Consider the following 19062-nt stretch of genomic DNA (forward strand, 5'->3'; position numbering starts at 1 on the left):
AGGGGGAATTAAATGCAGCAAAAGGGCCGTAGGTTGGAGTCTAACCCGGCCCCCCTGCTCTACCGACGGAGCTAACCCAGCCACAATTCATCCTGTAGACCTTTTCTGAGACTAATTATGTAATGTAATTCATTGTACATCAGAATGAATACTTGGGAAATTCAAGTGACCACTTTTTCAGTGTATAACAATACAGGTGTACATGTTATGATGAACATAGCTCAACACAAACGTGAGGTAAGATAATGGTAATCCTTTTGAATAAATACAGTACATCTCATTTTAAAGGGATTTCTAAATTTCCAGAGATTGAGTTGAGGATCAGGATTTACAGTATGAGGATACAGCACCAGTATTCCCCTTCCTCTTTAACAAAGGTATTATCAGGCTGGCTGGTCTTCAAAATGAAGATTCATCCAGAGAATAAAAATTCAAGTGCTCTACATTGCTTGTGATGTTGACCTTTGTTTAGATTTAAATGTGCATTATGTAATCCTGTATAGTTTACTTTAATGCTTTTCCACTGTAATGCATGCTGGAATAAGTATGCTTTTGTCTAAAGACTAGATTAGTATTTACATTTTTTTTTTATATTGCTTTGTTGTGTAGGCACACACAGCACAGTTTAATTAATAAAAACAACAATGCCTGGATTATCAGACTAAAACAAAATAATGAGTCTTTCCAGAGCTGGAATCAACTGCAATTTTTTTTCACCATCTTAATGAGGATAAATGTAGTGCATATTTTACTCAAATTACCTAAGTTAAGGCAGGGATCTTCAACAGAAGGTCCAGGGCCCCTGGAGTCAGGGTCAGTGTAGGGGGGCCTCTAAATTATTATTAGCCATCCTTCTTCGTCCACTAATCCGGTGTTGGGTTGCTGGGGCAGCACCTCCAGCAGGGGACCCCAAACTTCCCTTTCCCGAGCCACATTAACCAGCTCTGACTGGGGGATCCCGATGCGTTTTCAGGCCAGGTTGGAGATATAATCCCTCCACCTAGTCCTGGTCTTCCCCGAGGCCTCCTCCCAGCTGGACGCGCCTGGAACACCTCTCTAGGGAGGCGCCCAGGAGGCATCCTTACCAGATGCCCGGCTCTACTCCGAGTTCCTCTCGGATGACTGAGCTTCTCACCCTATCTCTAAGGGAGACGCCTGCCCCCTCCTGAGGAAACCCCTTTCGGCCGCTTGTACCCTGGATCTTGTTCATGACCATAGGTGAGGGTAGGGACGAAAACTTACCGGTAGATCGAGAGCTTTGTGTGTGTCTCAGTTCACTTTTCTTCACAATGCTGCGAAAAATGGTGCAATAAATTACATTTTTTGAAAGTTTTTTTTACCAAAAAAAAAAAGTAAATCCAACATATTATTAGCAAACATAAATCCCCACTGCTAACTGGCCGATAGGTTGAAGTCACTAAGACCATCCGCAGATACAGTTCATCCTAAGCATTCCCTTTGCTACATGCATGTTTAACAATCTTAATTTATAAAATCATGCCAACAATTAATAGGCTATTTTAAAAGCTTAGTATTGCGTGCAAAAAAGGTACGTATACATGTCACCCTACACCTTATTGTAGGCCCAGTTTGATATGCAACTTCATTTTATATAATATATGTAGTAAGGGGTCCCTGATCCGTCTTTTTCAGTTAAGGGGTCCTTAACTTAAAAAATGTTGAAGACACCTGCATTAAGGTAATGAAAATTTCAGATATCTTTGCTTCCACTTGGAGCCGCCAAAGACTAAAGTGACCTTGTAGGTCTTTAAATGGGAACTATGCAGTTTTTTTTTTAGCTTATTTTGCCTTAACTAAACAGCTTTGGAGTCATTGGAATGGTTATTTGATTTTGATTTGGTCTATAGAGAAGCCTGCAAGCAAAAAGCGAGAAAACAGTGAAAGGAATGGCCAAAACTGCATGGCGCCCCTTTAACCCTTGTATGGTATTAGGGTCAAATTGACCCATTTCAAATTTTTACAAGAAGAAAAATGGAACAAGTTACTACCTAAAAAATCAACGGCCTTACCTTTTTTTTCTGTGATAAACATGTATTCCTGACTCAATTCAAAAAATTATTCTGGATATGACCACTTATGTTTTTTCCATAGTGGATTTTGAACATGAATTATAACCCTATGACAAAAATCAAATCACACTTCCATTTTTAATTGTGTTCTAGTAGAGACTGATTGCATTCCCTAAACATATACTGTATGTTATCTAAATTTTTGAAATTGAGATAAAGACAATATTTGTTAATAGATTATGAAGTAAAAGTTTATTTCAAAATTATTTTTATAACCCCATATGGGTCAATTTGATTTAAGAGATACGAGAGGGACCCAAAAGTGAAGACACTACAAGGGTTAAAGGAAAGTATGTTACAGGCTTCATCCATAAAAGTAATGTATTGGTATGCACTGTATGATGATCTGAGATCAGTGCCACCATGCGCATCGTATGCGACGCGTAGGTCATGAGTGCTGAGGGGGCAGCAACGATAGGCTCAAATCATCAGTCATAATAATTACATAGCCGATATTATCTCAGTATAGAAATATTAGGAGCTTTTTAGGCATATATATCACATAACAGGCAGAACAAGAGTTGCTCAGGAAAGTAATGATGTCCCCCTCACAAAACACACACACTCAACTTCCCAAGCTCCCCGTGGGTGCCCCTATATCAGTGGTCTGTTGATTTTGCCCCTGACAAAGTTTGACGGTAGAAGTAGTAAATAGTATTTAGATATTTGATTTTAGATACTTTAGATATTGAGCTGTAGTTCATGGTTTATTTTGACGTGACGGTTGAATGATATAAAGCAAACGTAATTGAATTGCGTGCAACATTCATTCTATTGTGCTTTTATTAGAGATTAGATTATGTTTAGCAAATAGTTGATACATAAGTAATAAAGGGGAGCGCTCCTTGGATGCATGCTTTCAGGTTTAAGTGTTTATAATTTTTTGGGGGTATGAGATTCTTTGTATGAATATTATGTCTCTTTCTATACTGATATATACTCGGAGCTTATGGAGCTGCAGGGGATTCATATTCACATTCAACACAACTCCCGCCAGGACACTGCTGCCCTGCAATCTGCAATACACAAACATACACGCGTGCATGTCTGCAGAACCCACTGCACTTCTAATTCATGTTAAAAACTTAGCAGATTTTGAAACTGCTTTGTTAAATTATGATGCCATCTTGACTAACTAATGCAATAAGTGAAATGTAGAAAAAGTGTCACCAATACACCCTCTTTTATTGCTATCATTCATATTCATACACCAAATAAACATGCACAGTGTTACCATTTATTTACAACAGGTTAAGCAAACCGATCCCTATGTTAGCATGGTACAATATATAAATACATTTCACATTAAAATTTCCCAGGAACTGTGTTGTTGGTTACCACAACAGAAAAAGAAAGGGCAGTCCAACGGTAGCCATTTTCCATTTCAAAGTTGCTGAAAAGTTGCTCCACATAATGTGCTGGCAATATTATCCATAATATTCAGTTTCATACCTTTTTGTTTATGCAATATATTCTCACCATAATGAAGTTGCAACCGTGGAGCCATAGGATAATGGGTACTCTTGAGCTTTGTGTATGAATGAACTTCATCACCGAGTGAGAAAAAGTCCTATGTGGTTGCATTTGTGGTTCTTTGGCTCCATAATGGCATTCCTATCTTGTAGTGTTCACTGAGAAGCTACAACTGTGGTGCTACTGTATATTGAACAATAACTGAAAGTCTGTGTTTTATCATATTAACCTTTTCAATCGGTCAACCGACTTCCACTGAGCAGACGCAGCTCAAAGGCAAATGAACACTGTCGCTGATCACTTTTCCTTTTCAATAAGATTAAAATGACTGAAAAGTAGAACAGGAGTTTCACATTTGGACCCAGATGAGACCCCAAATCCAAGTCGCATCATTGGCCGTCACAGAACAAATCCTTCCAATAGCCTCACCTGAGCATTGTATGGTGATTATTCTCCATCATAATAAACTAAAAACCAAACCAAGCAAAGCAGAAAAAAGAAAAGTTGCACTTGATAACCATGCAGGAAGACGAGAAACAGAAGTCCATTTTCTATTATCATCAGGCAAGAAGAGAAATTAAAAATGTTGGTAAGAAAATTCAAACAAAAGAGAAATAACAGATCAAATATGAACATAAACAGTTTTAAAGACAATGAATTATAAATAAATATTACCAATTCAGCTCCTGATCATACTCGTCGCATGGTCGTTCCTAAAATTGGAATGCATGAGTGAGTGTATGTCACAGTCAGTTATTTTGAATACAGCAATAAATAAACATGCATATCTGTTTTTAAACTGAATCCTGTTTTTTATCTGAAATGTAAAGTGCCATGTTCACCTGGTTATTGACTGCATGCTATTTCAGAATTTTTATCAAGAACAAACATGATATTAACATTTGGAAATGCAGAAGTCTCCTTGTTGAGGAACTAAAGGGAAACAAAGAGGAAATCAAATTGGATCTTTGGCTCTTTGGTTCACATCACTGGTAGCGTACACACTGCATCACCTGAACTGAAATACTCAACACTCACACGGCAAAAAAAATGACAACAGCCTAAAAAACTGAGGAGAGAAGGGAAACCTCAAGTGTAGCAAATCCAGGCCGTTTTCCATTTGGATAATGCACAGGTGATGACATCCTGTTGAAATATTTTGACCATTTCATTCATATTCAAATCACTTTACAATGTCTAGCACATTTAGGTCTGACTACAGCTTTTGGCCTACGTACAGTATGTGTTACAAAAGCACAGTAAGAAACACTACCAGCGGCCCATAAAGAGTACTGCAAATATTACTATTACTGCATGTAGTACCTTTATGCCTAGGTGTTGCTGCTCTGTGTATCTAGAATGTTGTGTTACACCTGCCCAGTTAGCATGAAGATACAAATGTTCAATATTAACTGAATATATAAAAACATAATGAACTTCACAATCATGTGAATAAATACATGCAATAACGTCACATTTATAAATAAATTCATTAATTGTGAAATAATTTATTAACTTATCCCATTAGTATGAAATGCTTTTTTGTTGTAAAATTGTTTTTTAGGATTTCTGTTGTCATTATAGAGCATTTTATTCCAAAATGCCACTTTTTGATTACATTTACCTTGCCCCCATCCTGACCCACGGCAGTAGACCGAACCCAGCGGACGAGTTATCGAAGGAAACCGGCGTACTGCACTGGTGGCAACACTTAACCCTTGTGTTGTCCCCGTTTCAAAGTGTTTTATATCAGAAATGTCGATTTCTTTCAACAAAATTGCCCAAAAATAACATGGATGATTCCATACAACATTAAACTTTGACATCTACCCATCTGTGATCCACTCAACATCCTCTGATCTTAACTATTAGTCAAAATAATTCCTAATTTCTGCCTTTTTAACTAAAAACCTTAATTTGATATAAAATAAGAAAACCTATTATGAAACCAGCTCAGGTTTTTTTTTTAAGGCGCCAAAAGTATGTAAAAAGTGACAAGTAAATCAGAAAAAGGAAAAAGAAAACATTGGAAAAGCACAAAAAAAATCCTATTCAATTTTAACCTGGAAGGACAAGTTCATGGTTAACGGGAAGACGACACAAGGGTTAAGTTAGCCGCTAGCTAGCTATGAAGGGTTGGGTTTGACAGAGTTTGAGTTAGGGTTACATCTCATTACTTATGAGGTGAGTCCCGTTTTCTTGTAGGCCTGTAATGAATTATTTGGTAGATGCTGCGTTTGGCCTGACATTTATTTACTACAACGTTCAGGCTTCAAATAACAGTCCGTGTGTTGTTAGCTGGGTACGAGCTAGCATTTACAACCAACCGCCAACCAGAGCTCTGCTGCCAGCGAGCTTGCTAGCTATAGCTTCTCTTAGCTAGAGGAACCAACAAGAAGAAGCATAACACTGCCAAGGTAAATCTGCTAGTAGCTAACGCTAGCACTATAGCGTGATGCCGTGTAAATAATCCAAGCTTACAACCTGTGCTAGCTAGCTAGCTAGCTGGATGGCTATGTAGGAAGCATAATATAGCCTGTTAAGCAAAATAAGAGAGGTTACCTTCTGTATCTTTGCAATGGAGGTTGATTTAGAACTACTTTAGCATGGTTGTTGCTCAAGCTAGCAGGAGCTAGCTGGTCAAATTTTAGTAATGTTAGCCTTAGCTGAGTCCTGCTATGTAGACTTTGCATTATGAAATTATGAAATAAAAAGTGTAATTTGGAAAAATGCCCTAAAAACAGAGGATAAAAAATTTCTAAAATAAAATAAAATAATAATAATGAAATGAATGGAAATAAGTAACTAGTTCAATTGTATTACTTTGATGAAGTATTTCAGGAACATATTTATATATTGCACTCTATGTATGCATATGCATATTAATTTCATAACATCATAATTATGCTATGAAGTTTATTATTTAACATATTTTGGTTTCATTCCCTCCCTTGTGAAACTGAAGAACAGTTTTTCTCTTATTGTGAAATTTCTGTACAATGTGAGATGACAAGTGTCGTCATACTGCGGGCCAGATTTTCAGTATACAGCTGAAGTGATCAAAGACCTTTACATTTATAGTGTCAGCGAAAAAAAAGAAATGCAGGCAAAGAGAGACGGCACTGCTCAGTGAATTAAAAATAAGTCATAGAAGGACACAGAAAAAAGAGAGATTTCAACAACGAGCAGAAACGGAGACTGGCTTAAAATGTGTACCACACTCTCCTTGTTGAGTTATTTTTCCAGCTCGCTCACGTCTCTTTTTATCACTCTTCTCCCATCAAATATTTTGTTCTTTTTCTCTATAAATGTGGTAGGGACCTGCAGGCAGAAATAGAAGATGAAGTTGTATCGATAATCATTCCTTCCCAACAGAGAATCAAAGTGGAACAGGCATTTGCTCTCCCATAGCACTGCTAGCATATTCTGTCAAAAAGCCTCAAATTACAGCTCCATCTTCGGCGTTTTCACCCTTCACGGTGATACACTTGGATATACTAATCTACTTTTTTGGTTATAGTATGAATATACCATAGCCAAAAAGAAGAGGCTGGCCATTTTTTCCTTTTATAAGCAAAGTTCCTATTATCTTTACCGTGTATCAGCATTGACCAAATCTCACCCAGTCAGTGTCAGATGGGCAGAAGACCAGCCTACATTGAATTTAAAGTAGTGATAAATGAAGCTGTAATCATAAGCCTTACTTTTCCCCAAAAACAACCCTGTGCGAGTATGCTACTTCGCTCTTGAATCCAAATGCAGACATTTTACACACTCATCTCAAAACACACCTAAATAACACTTACTGTACATACATACAGTAAAATACACTTGTCTACATACACTCTCCGTCTCACACTCTCTGGGACCCATGTTGTACTCGAGCGAATGCTAAAAGTACAGATAATATATCCAGTAGAGCAGGTTAACCATGACAAAAGAGAGGGGGAAGGTGACTCTGGAGTAGTTGTCTATGTGGTGGGGATTCTCTATGTGACAGCAATTTAGGGAGCGGAGCACTTTGCGGACGGTGGCCAGAGCGGTGAGGCACCAGTGTGTGTGCTTCGGGGGCGACGCCTCGGGCTTAGGCTCGCTGCCCGAGGGGCTGGACGGGCTGACAGTGAGTTCTAGGGAGGCGGGAGTCGGGGTAGGGGTGGCAGCGGCCTCCTTGCGTCTCTTGGCCCTGTTGTGATTGGAGATGGTGGTGATGATGCCGTTCATTTCGTCGTCAAAGTCGTGCATGTGGTGGGAGTACTGCAGGAGAGTGAGAGCCAGCGAAAGACAGAGAGTTGAATAGAAACAAAAACACGACACATGAAAATCTGAGAGTGTGTAGCACTGGTTCAACTCACCCCAAAGTGTTGAAGATGATGATGGTGATAATGATGATGATGATTATGATGATGATAATGTTGATGTTGATAATGGTTGCAGCTGTCTCCGTGGTCCTGCTACACGTCCTGCGATGCCCTGTTACATCCTGCTACGTCCTGCTTTGCCTTGTAAGGCCCTGCTGTGCCATGAACTACTACAAACTACTTTTTTTAGTCACTGTTCCATTATCTTTTATTTTGCCACTCTTCATTTCAACCCCAAAATGGCCGTCAGACTCCGCCTACCAAGGGCCTGGATCTGTCCCAGGTTTCTGCCTAAAAGGAGTTTTTCCTCGCCACTGTCGCACTGTTGCTTGCTCTGGAGGGAACCACTAGAACTGTTGGGTCCTTGTAAATTAGAGAGTGGTCTAGACCTGCTCTATCTGTAAAGTGTCTCGAGATAACTCTTGTTATGAATTGAATTGGATTGATGATGATAATGAGGATGAGCACCAAAAATGGAGACAATTACTGTGTCTCAAATCGTGCACTTCTGTACTTCCACTTGCTATTTTGAGTAAGTTGTGCGTTCACACGGATGAAGTATGGCAAAACGCAGTGCACTACCAGTACCCGGATGCTGCACACTACTCCTTTGCGCATTCAGTGGTCAAAATCTTCGCTACAGACCACCAACTTATTTTCAAACTTGTGTATACTGTATAGTGAGAAAGCTGCAGCGATTAAAAATACAAATGTAATTTATACATGTACGCACTACACAAGTGAGTACATAGTGTACTCAAGTATCCACACTTTGAGACACACCTAATGACTGTGACCACAACAATCAACAATGACACAGTTACATCCAGGATGGTCTCACCATGACCATGTGGGAGTCCATGTGAGTGAGGGTACAGAAGTGGGCCACGGCGTACTCAATGAGCGCTCCAAAGATGAAGCTGAAGCAGATTCCCAAGTACACATCAATGGCCTTGATGAAGCAGTTGGCGTTGGGCAGTGACGTCCGGGCTCCCATCATCAGAGTGGTCATGGTCAGCACGGTGGTCACTCCTGGCACAGACAACAGTACACATACAGATTCTTTAATCAATCATGAAAGACCTTAACACTTATCATCTCAATCAGTCTTTATATGAGCGATGGACTGCTACACAAACACACAATTTATGCCAAAGCTGGAACTGTTAACTAAGCTTTATGAAAAGATACGGAAAGAAATGTAACCCACTTCCCATGTTTTAATGTGATGGCTTGTAAAAATAGGTCAATGGCATAGATGAATAAAGTGTATTAAGGGATTTTGACACACAGGCAATACTTGTTGAAAAGGATAGGGTCATGGCTGGGTTTTGGTCTTTTGATGGGATTTGTTGACAATAAGATGAATAATAGATAATGCCTTACCCTTTGACATGTGTGTTATCCTGTATGTAACTATGTTTAAAAAGAATGACACAGAGAGCGGGGTGCTCCAATAAACACAGCTGCTGACAGGAATACAAATAAGAAGAAGTCCAAGCTTATTATACGCAACTTTGGGCTTGTTTTTCTGTAAAGTTGCTTGCAAATATTGGTAGTCGCGGGTCATGGTTTGTTGGGCTTGTTTCTAAAGTGTAGTCGCTTATTTGTGCGTGTTCCCAGCGCCATAATAAGTTGTTGTTATTTAAATATAGGTGTTTGTCTTGCCTGTTGCCTCTGTCCCTCGCCTTTCCCCATACACACAGGAGTTTTTTCCCGCCCACTTCCAGCTTCTAATTGGCTCTGACCTATATGGCAACAAGTACTAGCCAATCAGTTGCAGAGTAGGGCAATCTGTTTTTATTCTTGTTAGGGCAACGTCAGTGAGTGACATTTAAATGAAAATACGTGCAAGTCGCAATTGATGGTGAGTGGACTGTAGGAGAGTTTTTGGAAGAATTAATGCCCGGGATAAAGTGGGTGAAATACGGGAAGAAATATAACAATGACTGGGAGAAAGAGAAAGGAGTAAAAGACTGGATTCAACCCATGGTGGGGAACAACTCAAAAGCAGTGTGCAGAGTATTACGTGTGAAATACGTGCGCACCATGCGGACCTCGTACAAAACACTAGCAAACAAAAATATTTACAAAAATGCAGTCTATATTTGATATCTATCAGTTTTCTAATGTTAAATAATGTTAAATGGAGGTTTAACTCCCTCTTGTGGTCATTGTCCTTAAGCTCAGGGGGGAGAGAAAAGTTGATATATTTCTCTCCCCCCTGAGCTTAAGGACAATGACTGGAGAGTGTAGAGTTTTGCAAAACTGGGCACAGTTTACCGATCTGTCCCCATGGATGTAAATTGATAATCTGTACCCACAGTTTACAATCCGTCCCCACGGATTGTAAAACATTGCACACAGGTTATTTATTTTTCTCTTCCCGGATCCTAGAAAAAGTCTGAGAGACCCAACATTTCATTTGCACTCCCTAATCATGACTCCAGTTTGTCCCTCAGTAGGCCACCTCAACTCAAGTCATGATGACCAGAAAATCATATGCCCTCATCTGATGTTTCTAATATGTCCAATGTTCCAATAAATGTTCTAATTATACTTCAGTCAGTTGTGGTATGATAAGGATGCACAGACAATCATATAAAGAAAAAGAGCAGCAACAACACAAGAAATAAGCAAAGATGATGTGCCATGAAGTAGGATATCTTGCAGTTTTGTGTGTTTTGAGAAGTCTGTGTTCTCAAAGCCCCCTGCAGTAGTGGTGGACTTAATCCAATGCAACATGTATGTTTGGATGTCCCCACTAGATCACACCAGCGTCACAGATGCTCTCTTCAACCCTCAGCCCTCTGAAATCAAATCCAAACTAACATCTGTGCTCACTTAAGGAGAATAACCGTCTCTTATATTTGTGTAGTAGTAAACATACTAATGACAGATGAAGGAGAGAATAAGGAGGATTGTAAATCTCAGTACACAGCACCGTCTGCACTATTTTTTGCCCAAGAAGGCACATTTTCACATTTGAGTACACAAAAGAATGTTTTGGCCCATACCTATACAAATACGTGCTGGAACAGAGGACAGCGAAATCCAGAAGGAAACCCATGAGAGGACAACGAGCAAGCTGGAGGGGACGTAAGTCTCGAGGATGAAGTACAGAATGCTCCGCTTCAGCTCAAAGTGGAAGACCAGCTTTGGGTAATTGCCTTAAAAAAAAGGACACAAGCCCGTCAATGTACAGTACAGCAGTTTATAACAGAAAGGATGTGGTGTGACTCACTAATCCCACCCATAAGGGCTCTAATTTTACCAACTGCTCTGTAGAGTATAGCCCTGGGAGTAACTTTAATTAATGGATTGAAGGGCATTGTTACCAGTTTCATAAACGGCCTCTGAGACAGATGTGTAGTGGTCCTCTACTGTGTACTGAGCCAGCTGTAGGGTGTCCAAACCACTGACGGACTCATTTCCTCTGGTCCAGTAGAACATGACATCATTGACGTTGTAACCCCCTGTAGGAGAGAAAAGAGATGGAAATTCTTTGGAAAATAACAGAAAACAACTTAAAGCTGAACCGATCAATGATTTTATTTTAACAATGGATCTAATGAGTGTGTTTAATGTAGACTGTGTTGCTCGATTGAAAGAACCCACATAATCACACACTGCTTTAGTTTCCCTAAGTTCCACGCAAAGAGGAGTTAATGGGGTTATAGCCTGCAACTTCACTGTTTTGGTTCAGACTTCCCACTCTCATTAATCTTGTAAACAGGCAGCTCAGGCAGCTGCTTTTAGAAATAAAGCTCTGACTAACCTACTGTTCACCAGCTTCTCAGCCCCTAACCAGTGACAGACAATGTTAGCTACTAGCTGTAGACCAAGCCTGCTAAAAAGAGAATGAATATCTAACTTTCATCCATCAATAATAATAATATTCCATTTCATTTGCAATGCACTTTACATTTAAGACAAACCTCAAAGTGCCACAGGTCATAATCCAATACAACTCCACATTAATGCTAATGTTGCTCCATGTCTGTTGGATGCATATAAGGGCAACTGTTTGCTGACACATTTACTATAAAATGCTATAAAGTGATAATATTTCAATCATACATTGTAGATGTATGTTCTTTTCTGGGAGCAGTTTCATTGTTTGTGCAGGTGCAGATATGACGAGCAGAATAAATGTAGCAGAAATCAAAAATAGCCTGCATGTAGTTATGTTTGTCCATATTTGCCCAGTAGGTGGCAGTGATGAGTGTTTTACACTTGTTCGACAATTGTGTTATTAGCAGACATAGCGCGATAGACGTGTTTACTGAGTCAAGAACATGAAGTTCTCTATTTTTCTATTCTGTTGTTTAATGCATTGTGTGAAAATGCATTAATAAGTGTACTGCACAATAATAATAAACCATTGAATTGGGACTTTTTGGGTTTCTGTAATTAACATCACAGAGTATGGTCTAGACCTGCTCTTTCATGAAAAGTGCTGTGAGATAACTGTTGTTGTGATTTGGCGCTGTATAAATAAAATTGAATTGAAAAAAAATTAATTGAATTGAACATGAGTTTAAGGATTTTAAGTGCTTTTCCATGCTATGTTGAAGCTAGGTTACTACATGGTAAGCTAGTGCTTGAGTTTCATGTATGTAGTGAATGTAAAGATTGAAAATTAAGAATTTAAGCTACAACAGTTCATGAATAAGTTATATTCCCAGATCTGGTAAAGTTATTGAGCGAGTAAATGAATATTGCCCTGTTGCCCCAAGTACACTGATAAGCGCAAGATCTCACCACACTACAAAAAAAACAACATACCCAGGTAGATGAACTTGGATTTATTATTTTGGGTTTTGAGAGCTCTGAAGTCATTTTTATTTTCTGTTCTTTTCTCAAATTATGTGGAAAAAGTTCAAAACTAAGAGAAATACTAATTTTTATAACTAAAATGACATTACGAAAGAAAAGAGAAAGAAGGTCATGTTGTTTGATAATTGATGTGCCGGCTATATGTTATATGTATCTATTTTTTTTTTTCTCTCTCTCCTTTTTTGAAAGTTCCTTAGAAAGGCAGCCCTTCACTCTGAATTACAATAAATTCCCCTTACATAAAAAGTAGCATAGAAAGCTGCTATGATTCATAATTATTGTAAAGATGATGAAGATGATGATAGAGAGAAACAGAATTAATAGTTTTTACTAAACCCCAAAGTTGCTAGATGGAGAACAGCAGTGAATGTTAATTGCTCAAGATATGCTGAAGTCTTATGGTTGAGTTGCTTGGGGGGGGGGGGAGTTTGTAAACTCCCTCTAACGCATAATATCTGCACAAGAAAAACCTTTGGCAACCTCGGAAAACGTAGTTTAAGATGTTATGGAACCTCTGAGAAGATAATGGCCTACACTAAAGTACTATGTGTTTGCTGTTAAAACAACACGACACGCTAAACTCTTTAATGTACAATGCTCATGCTTTGGGTATGTAGTTACAGTCACAGTGGAAACACATTTTATCCTCTGATTATTACCTCTAGAGGAAATAATTGGAGGATAAAATGGGTTTGAGAGACATTGATCTAACAAGATTTGCTAATGGAAATGCATTTGTGGTCTTTGTGTTACCTTCTTCAAAGGGGGTAGCAATAGGTCTGATGAAGAGCTCAAGTCTTCCCTTGGACCATAACTTTGGACTAATCATGCATATTGCACTGCTCCCTAGAGAACCCAGATAACCCAAATGTAACTTGGAATAAAAAGGCATGCAAAATGAATATGGTCCAAGATGCCACGGCTAACTATGGCAGTGCTTTGACGGTACTGTACAATGTAACTTTATTGATATAAATTAAAAGAGAACTGGTGTGGTTCTTAGGATCAGATTTGCTGAGGAAAAAATATGTCATTAGCAACCACTTTGGTGTATTATTCTCGTTTATCTGCAGAGGGAGCAAGAGAATAAGACATGTTAGAGGAAGCGCAGCTGGCTGAAGCTGGAACACACTTCTAAAATCTGTTCTACATGAAATGCTCATTCATTTGCATTTGCAATCCCCATTTAAACACACATGGAGTCATGTAATATTGACCAGTCTGAGCCATGGTGCTGGGAGCGAAGTCTCCTAATCAAGGGCTCTGTGTTGACTTTGATGCTCAAAGATTCCTGTATATTCCCTGTTTTCTCGGTCATTGTACTTCTCTCTCATTATTTCTCCTGACTTAAAGCCCTGACATTACAGTGCCAATGACAAACACAAATGAGCGGTGAAATCCTGTGCAATAACATTGAAAGAGTTACGTTCAACCTTCCAGGGCTTTTTGCCCTCTTGCAAACCAGTAGCCATATCTACAATCATAGAGTTTTCCACAGCCACCACCAAAAGTTCAATTAAAACAACCAAAAAAGACTGTCTTCTGACTCTTTTCGCTGTCAGAACACACTCAATATTTTACTGCAATCCTGATCTTAAAACCTTGCAACCTCCCACAACGACACTCTCTTTAAACCTTCCTCCTGCGCAGAGGATTCACTTTTGGCACGACATTAAAAGAAATAAATCCTTGAATATACATCTTCATGGAGAGGCAGAACAAGAGGGAGGAAGAGATTGAAGGAGAGGAGGAACGGAGACAGAGACAGATAAAACAGCAGAGATATAGCAGCAGGATGAGAGAGATTATAAGAGAAGGTGGTAAAGACAGAGACAGCAGAGAGAGAGAGAGAGAAAGATGCAGACATTTAGCCTGGAATTATTAAAGTAGCGGAGGAAGGATCCATTATTGTCTCAGTTACCTCCAGATGTCTTTTTGTCTGCTAACGTTGGACTGGGGCTGCTTTAAATGTTTTATGTGGGACTGAGGTCGTGGTGGGCTTCTGGCAGACTGATCAGACTTAGCTTAGCCTGGCTGGCTGTCTGGCTGTCATTTAGTACCAGTGAGCAAAAGCGAGCTGGAGAGTAAAAATGGCAGATGAGTGAGGGAGGCTGAGGAAGGGGACAAGAGGGAGGGGGGCGGGGGGCTTTTTCATCCTTCCCTCCCTTGCACAAAAAAACCCCATCTTGCCACGTTATTTAACTTTAAAATTGGAAATATGCTTTTTTTAGTTGAACGTTAAAGGAGAATTCGGGTCAATTTCAACATGTAGCTCTGTTTTTTTAAATCTGGAATGCTGTCAGTAGCGAGACAAATGAAAACAATCGGTGCTGCCTACACTGAGTTATCCTCGTGCTAGAGTTAGAACCCAACAGGCTTAAACAGGGCAAGTTTTAAACGTGTTTTTAGCCTCTAGACATGCTCAAAATGTCATTACCAGTGCCTAGCCATGTGCAGTTATTCCTTCCAAGTAAACACCGTGACTTTGACTGCAGTAGATGTGACAGAAAGGCAAAAAGTTGTATTACTCCATACCTCTAGAGGCTAAAAACACGTTTAAAACTTCCCTGTTAAAGCCTGTTGGGGCAAAATCTAGCAGGAGGATAACTCGGTGTAGGCAGCACTGATTGTTTTCATTTGTCTCACTACCGACAGCACTCCAAATAAAAATAAAAAAACAGCTACATGTTCGACCGGAATTCTCCTTTGAAGGGTTAATATCCCTTTTACATCTGCATTAGGATTATCCTGTGGAATTGTGTTATATACAAACAAAATATAAGTGTAAGATTTGGTTACTCATCAAATTACATTGTGTGAATTTTTGATGTCCGACAAAAGTAGTGAGTGTATTGATTTTCTTCCCCATAAAAAATTTGCAAAAGCCATTTTTTTAATGTTAAAATTGTGCAGTGATTACATCCATGGCAGTCCTTTGGTTCCCTGGTTCCTTGCTTGTTGTAATGTTGCACGTCTGCATGCTCGTCCTTGTATGTGACATAAACAGAAATGGGGACCCACTCATAAAAATCACTCTCCATATTGCAAATATTGGTCAAAAATGCCACAGGGAAGCTTTAACTGTGGCACTAGAGACATGATACCATGAGCTTAGCTTAGCAAAAAGACTGGGAGTGCAGTTGAAACAGCTAGCCTAGCTCTGTTCACTTGCTTTAAATCTCAATGCTAAGCTAAGCTAATGGTCTCCTGCCTCTAGTTTCTGAAAATAACTAGTCTAGGTTTCCTAACTGTTAAACTATGCCTTTGAGAGGTAAGAGTAACTTTATTTTTTGTTTTCATGGCAGTAGTTAATGACAGACACAGGTAACCTATACCTAACCCCGGCTAGCACTGTGCTGGAGCGAGTCAGAACCTGTGTCCATCTGTAGGTTTCCATGGTTTCCACGAAACCAGCAGTATTGGTCCCAAGTCTCTATGACCTTACATTCCCAAGATACAGTTTTTATGACTTACACAGGAGATTACTACATCATGACCCATACTTTCTGTCTGCTACGTGACAAAAGCATACGGTCTCTATCTCACACACACCACACACACACACACACACAGGCAGACACATACACACTAGAAGATGAAAGAAAGTGATCTGTTTGATCCTTCGGTTTGATCAGACTCATTAGACATCACACCCACCCACCCACCAAGTCGCAGCCACAGCTTGGAGCTACACAGTTTGGATATTCTTTATTAAGTATGAAGTGTCCTTACAGCTCTCCAGTTGGAGCGTGCAGGTCTGCTTGTCCATGGGATACTTGGTCAGATCCATGTTGCAAGCCACGGTGGTGGTAATCCTAAAAAACAGAAATTGATGTTTTTGTTACAAGGGAAATTCTATGGAGGTAAGTTTAACTTGTGTGTAGGAGATAGTTCCTCACATGAATGACCCCATCGGACTGCATGTGAGTTAATATTAATTAGCCATGTGGATCATAGCCCATCTGCACTGTTTATCCCATGTTGGCGCCTATACACAATATAAGCTGTTAATGAACATAACGACCAAATTGCATGTATTTATATTGCCGACAACACTGTAGGGGAATACAGTGTCAGTGTACAAGCTTTGTTTTTGCTACCATGAAAATATTGAGTTATGGCAGTGTTCAATACAAGTAAGGATGGGCAGTCCTAATCATGACAAGGTATGCATTATGTTCTGATGATTGATGTGATGCAGCCAGGACACAATGTCTCTGGAGGCTTTTATTGACTGATTCGATGCTTGAGGGAGAGTACACGTCTCCACTTCCTCCCACTATGCTGCCATCTTGTAATTTTGGAGCAAGAGTCTGTGCAGTAGCAAGGGGGTAAGCCTCTTCTCTCTAAGTGTAGCTCCCATGGCGCCATTTTGATGCTAATAAGCCATCACCTTCCGTTAGCATTCCATTGACTGCCATTCATTTTGGCGCCACTTTGACAATAAATAACTTTACATCTGAAAAATGTAAAGACTCTTTTGTCCGTTGTTCTTTTCTAAAGAAACAACGTGTCAAAGGCTCCATTACCTTGTACCTCACGTTATGGCTCCGTAGCAGACGTTTTTGTAAAAATAGGCTAACGATTGTGTCCTAACCATGCAACCAGAGGAATTACCTTATAGTACAGGGTAAGCTCGCAGACAGTTTGGACTTACAGTAGATGTATAGGTTTAATTACTAATGTTAACTAGCATTTTAGTTAGTATTAACAAGCCTGTGCCTATGTTATCTCTTGACACATACACCCTCCAACTCTGCTGATTGGGAATGATTGAGATTTCTCTTTGCACAGCTACCAGAAGACTTACAACTTTCAGACAGGTTGCTCGCGTCACATCTACGTCTTCAACTCAGTTGGAGGCTGCGTAGTAACGCTCAGCCATCACCGGGAAAGAGCCTCTAATAGACTTCACTGGTCTCCGTTCAGAGCAACGGGATCTGTTAGTCCATTTCTTTAACTGTCTATGTGCAGTAGCGATCAGGGGGTGGTTCCGTGGTATGAAAACCCCGCCCATACACCCCCCCGACCAATCACAGCTGTCAATCATGCTTTTAAACCCGATTTCATAGCATCAAATAACAAACAAAAAAAAGTTTAGAAAAAAATGAACATATCTATATATCAAATATTGTCTATATATTAACCCCTATTCACAACATCACTCCTGTCACCACTTCAAAATCAGTTTGCTTAAAGTGACAGAACTTCAAAGTCCTACTTTCTAAATAAGAGTAAAACCATTTCTAAGAAATGTTCTACATAACCATTCGTAATTAGTAAAGGGGACGGTGAGCTTGTGTATGAAATGAAAATTGTTTAAATTTGTATACACTAATAGGTTATACCACATTGACTTGGGAAAAGGGAGGTTGACCATCTGAAAATCCACCCATGCATCTTGACAATTGCAATTTACATAAGCCTTTGTCTGATGGGCATCTGTAGTCTTCCTGTAGGCAAGTTTCTGATTCCTCTTTCATCCGTGAACAAACTGGACCCTTGTGAAACCAGTAGAATACAGTAATTTGTATTGAATTTTCCCCTTTTAACTGCTCAACCTTTAACTCAGTGCTTTCTCACGTATTCCCTCTGGCACAGCACTAAAACATTTACTTCAGTTGTCCTTTCCTCAACACCTCACATTTCTCACCTCACTCTGTCCCTTTTCACAGTCCCAATTCCCTGAGGTGGCCATCCCTCTGCTTGGCTATCTTGTTTGCCTTGTTTAACACTCACTAGTTCTGCTCTCTGACTGGGAGCACAACACTCCTCCGCATTTCCTCTGTCATGGTAAAACCCCAAAACTGAAACTGTGCAGGGTTTTCTTGGAGGCAAAGGTTCGTAAAGACATTCAGAACAACATAAATCCCCAAACGGAGTCACTTTGTGTACAACAATGCCATGTACTTGTTAGAAATAAAAGCATAAATCAAAAGTCTCAGACAAAATGTCCATACACCATAGAGCATTGCAGTGCCCTGTTGGTGTTTACAGAGTTTGGAGACATGATTAACTGTGAGGCCAGACTGACCTGAGTCTGGATACACAACCCAATGTACTGTAACATGACACCCACGTACAGGCTTTTGCCGATGCTAGTTACAACGTTGCCATAAGAACAGTAAGAATGTCTCCCATGGGTTCTCTCATTATATAACCAGAACCCATGAGACACGGAGATCCAGGCATATAAGCATTGAGTGAGGGGAGTCAAATCAGTACAATTGGACAGCTCTTACACAACCCATAGACAGGCTGAGGTTAATGCATGTGACATAAAAGCAGTAGGATGTGTAAAT

At 39.7% G+C, this 19062-nt stretch overlaps 1 protein-coding gene across 1 annotated transcript in view; it reads right to left on the bottom strand.

Moving 5' to 3' along the window:
* Positions 1–3305: 3305 nt before the first annotated feature.
* The window catches only part of LOC116705402 (gamma-aminobutyric acid receptor subunit pi), a 69975-nt gene continuing 54218 nt past the window's right edge, over positions 3306–19062 (bottom strand). Inside the window, exons 6-10 of the mRNA XM_032541560.1 lie at positions 16493–16575; positions 11260–11397; positions 10939–11091; positions 8763–8953; positions 3306–7817 (exon numbers count right to left, since the gene is read on the bottom strand). Coding sequence (XP_032397451.1) covers positions 7455–7817; positions 8763–8953; positions 10939–11091; positions 11260–11397; positions 16493–16575 — 928 coding nt within the window. The 3' untranslated portion in view covers positions 3306–7454. The remainder of the gene's footprint in view (positions 7818–8762; positions 8954–10938; positions 11092–11259; positions 11398–16492; positions 16576–19062) is intronic.

This window comes from Etheostoma spectabile, chromosome 17 (assembly GCF_008692095.1).
Source record: "Etheostoma spectabile isolate EspeVRDwgs_2016 chromosome 17, UIUC_Espe_1.0, whole genome shotgun sequence".
Lineage (NCBI taxonomy): Eukaryota > Metazoa > Chordata > Actinopteri > Perciformes > Percidae > Etheostoma > Etheostoma spectabile.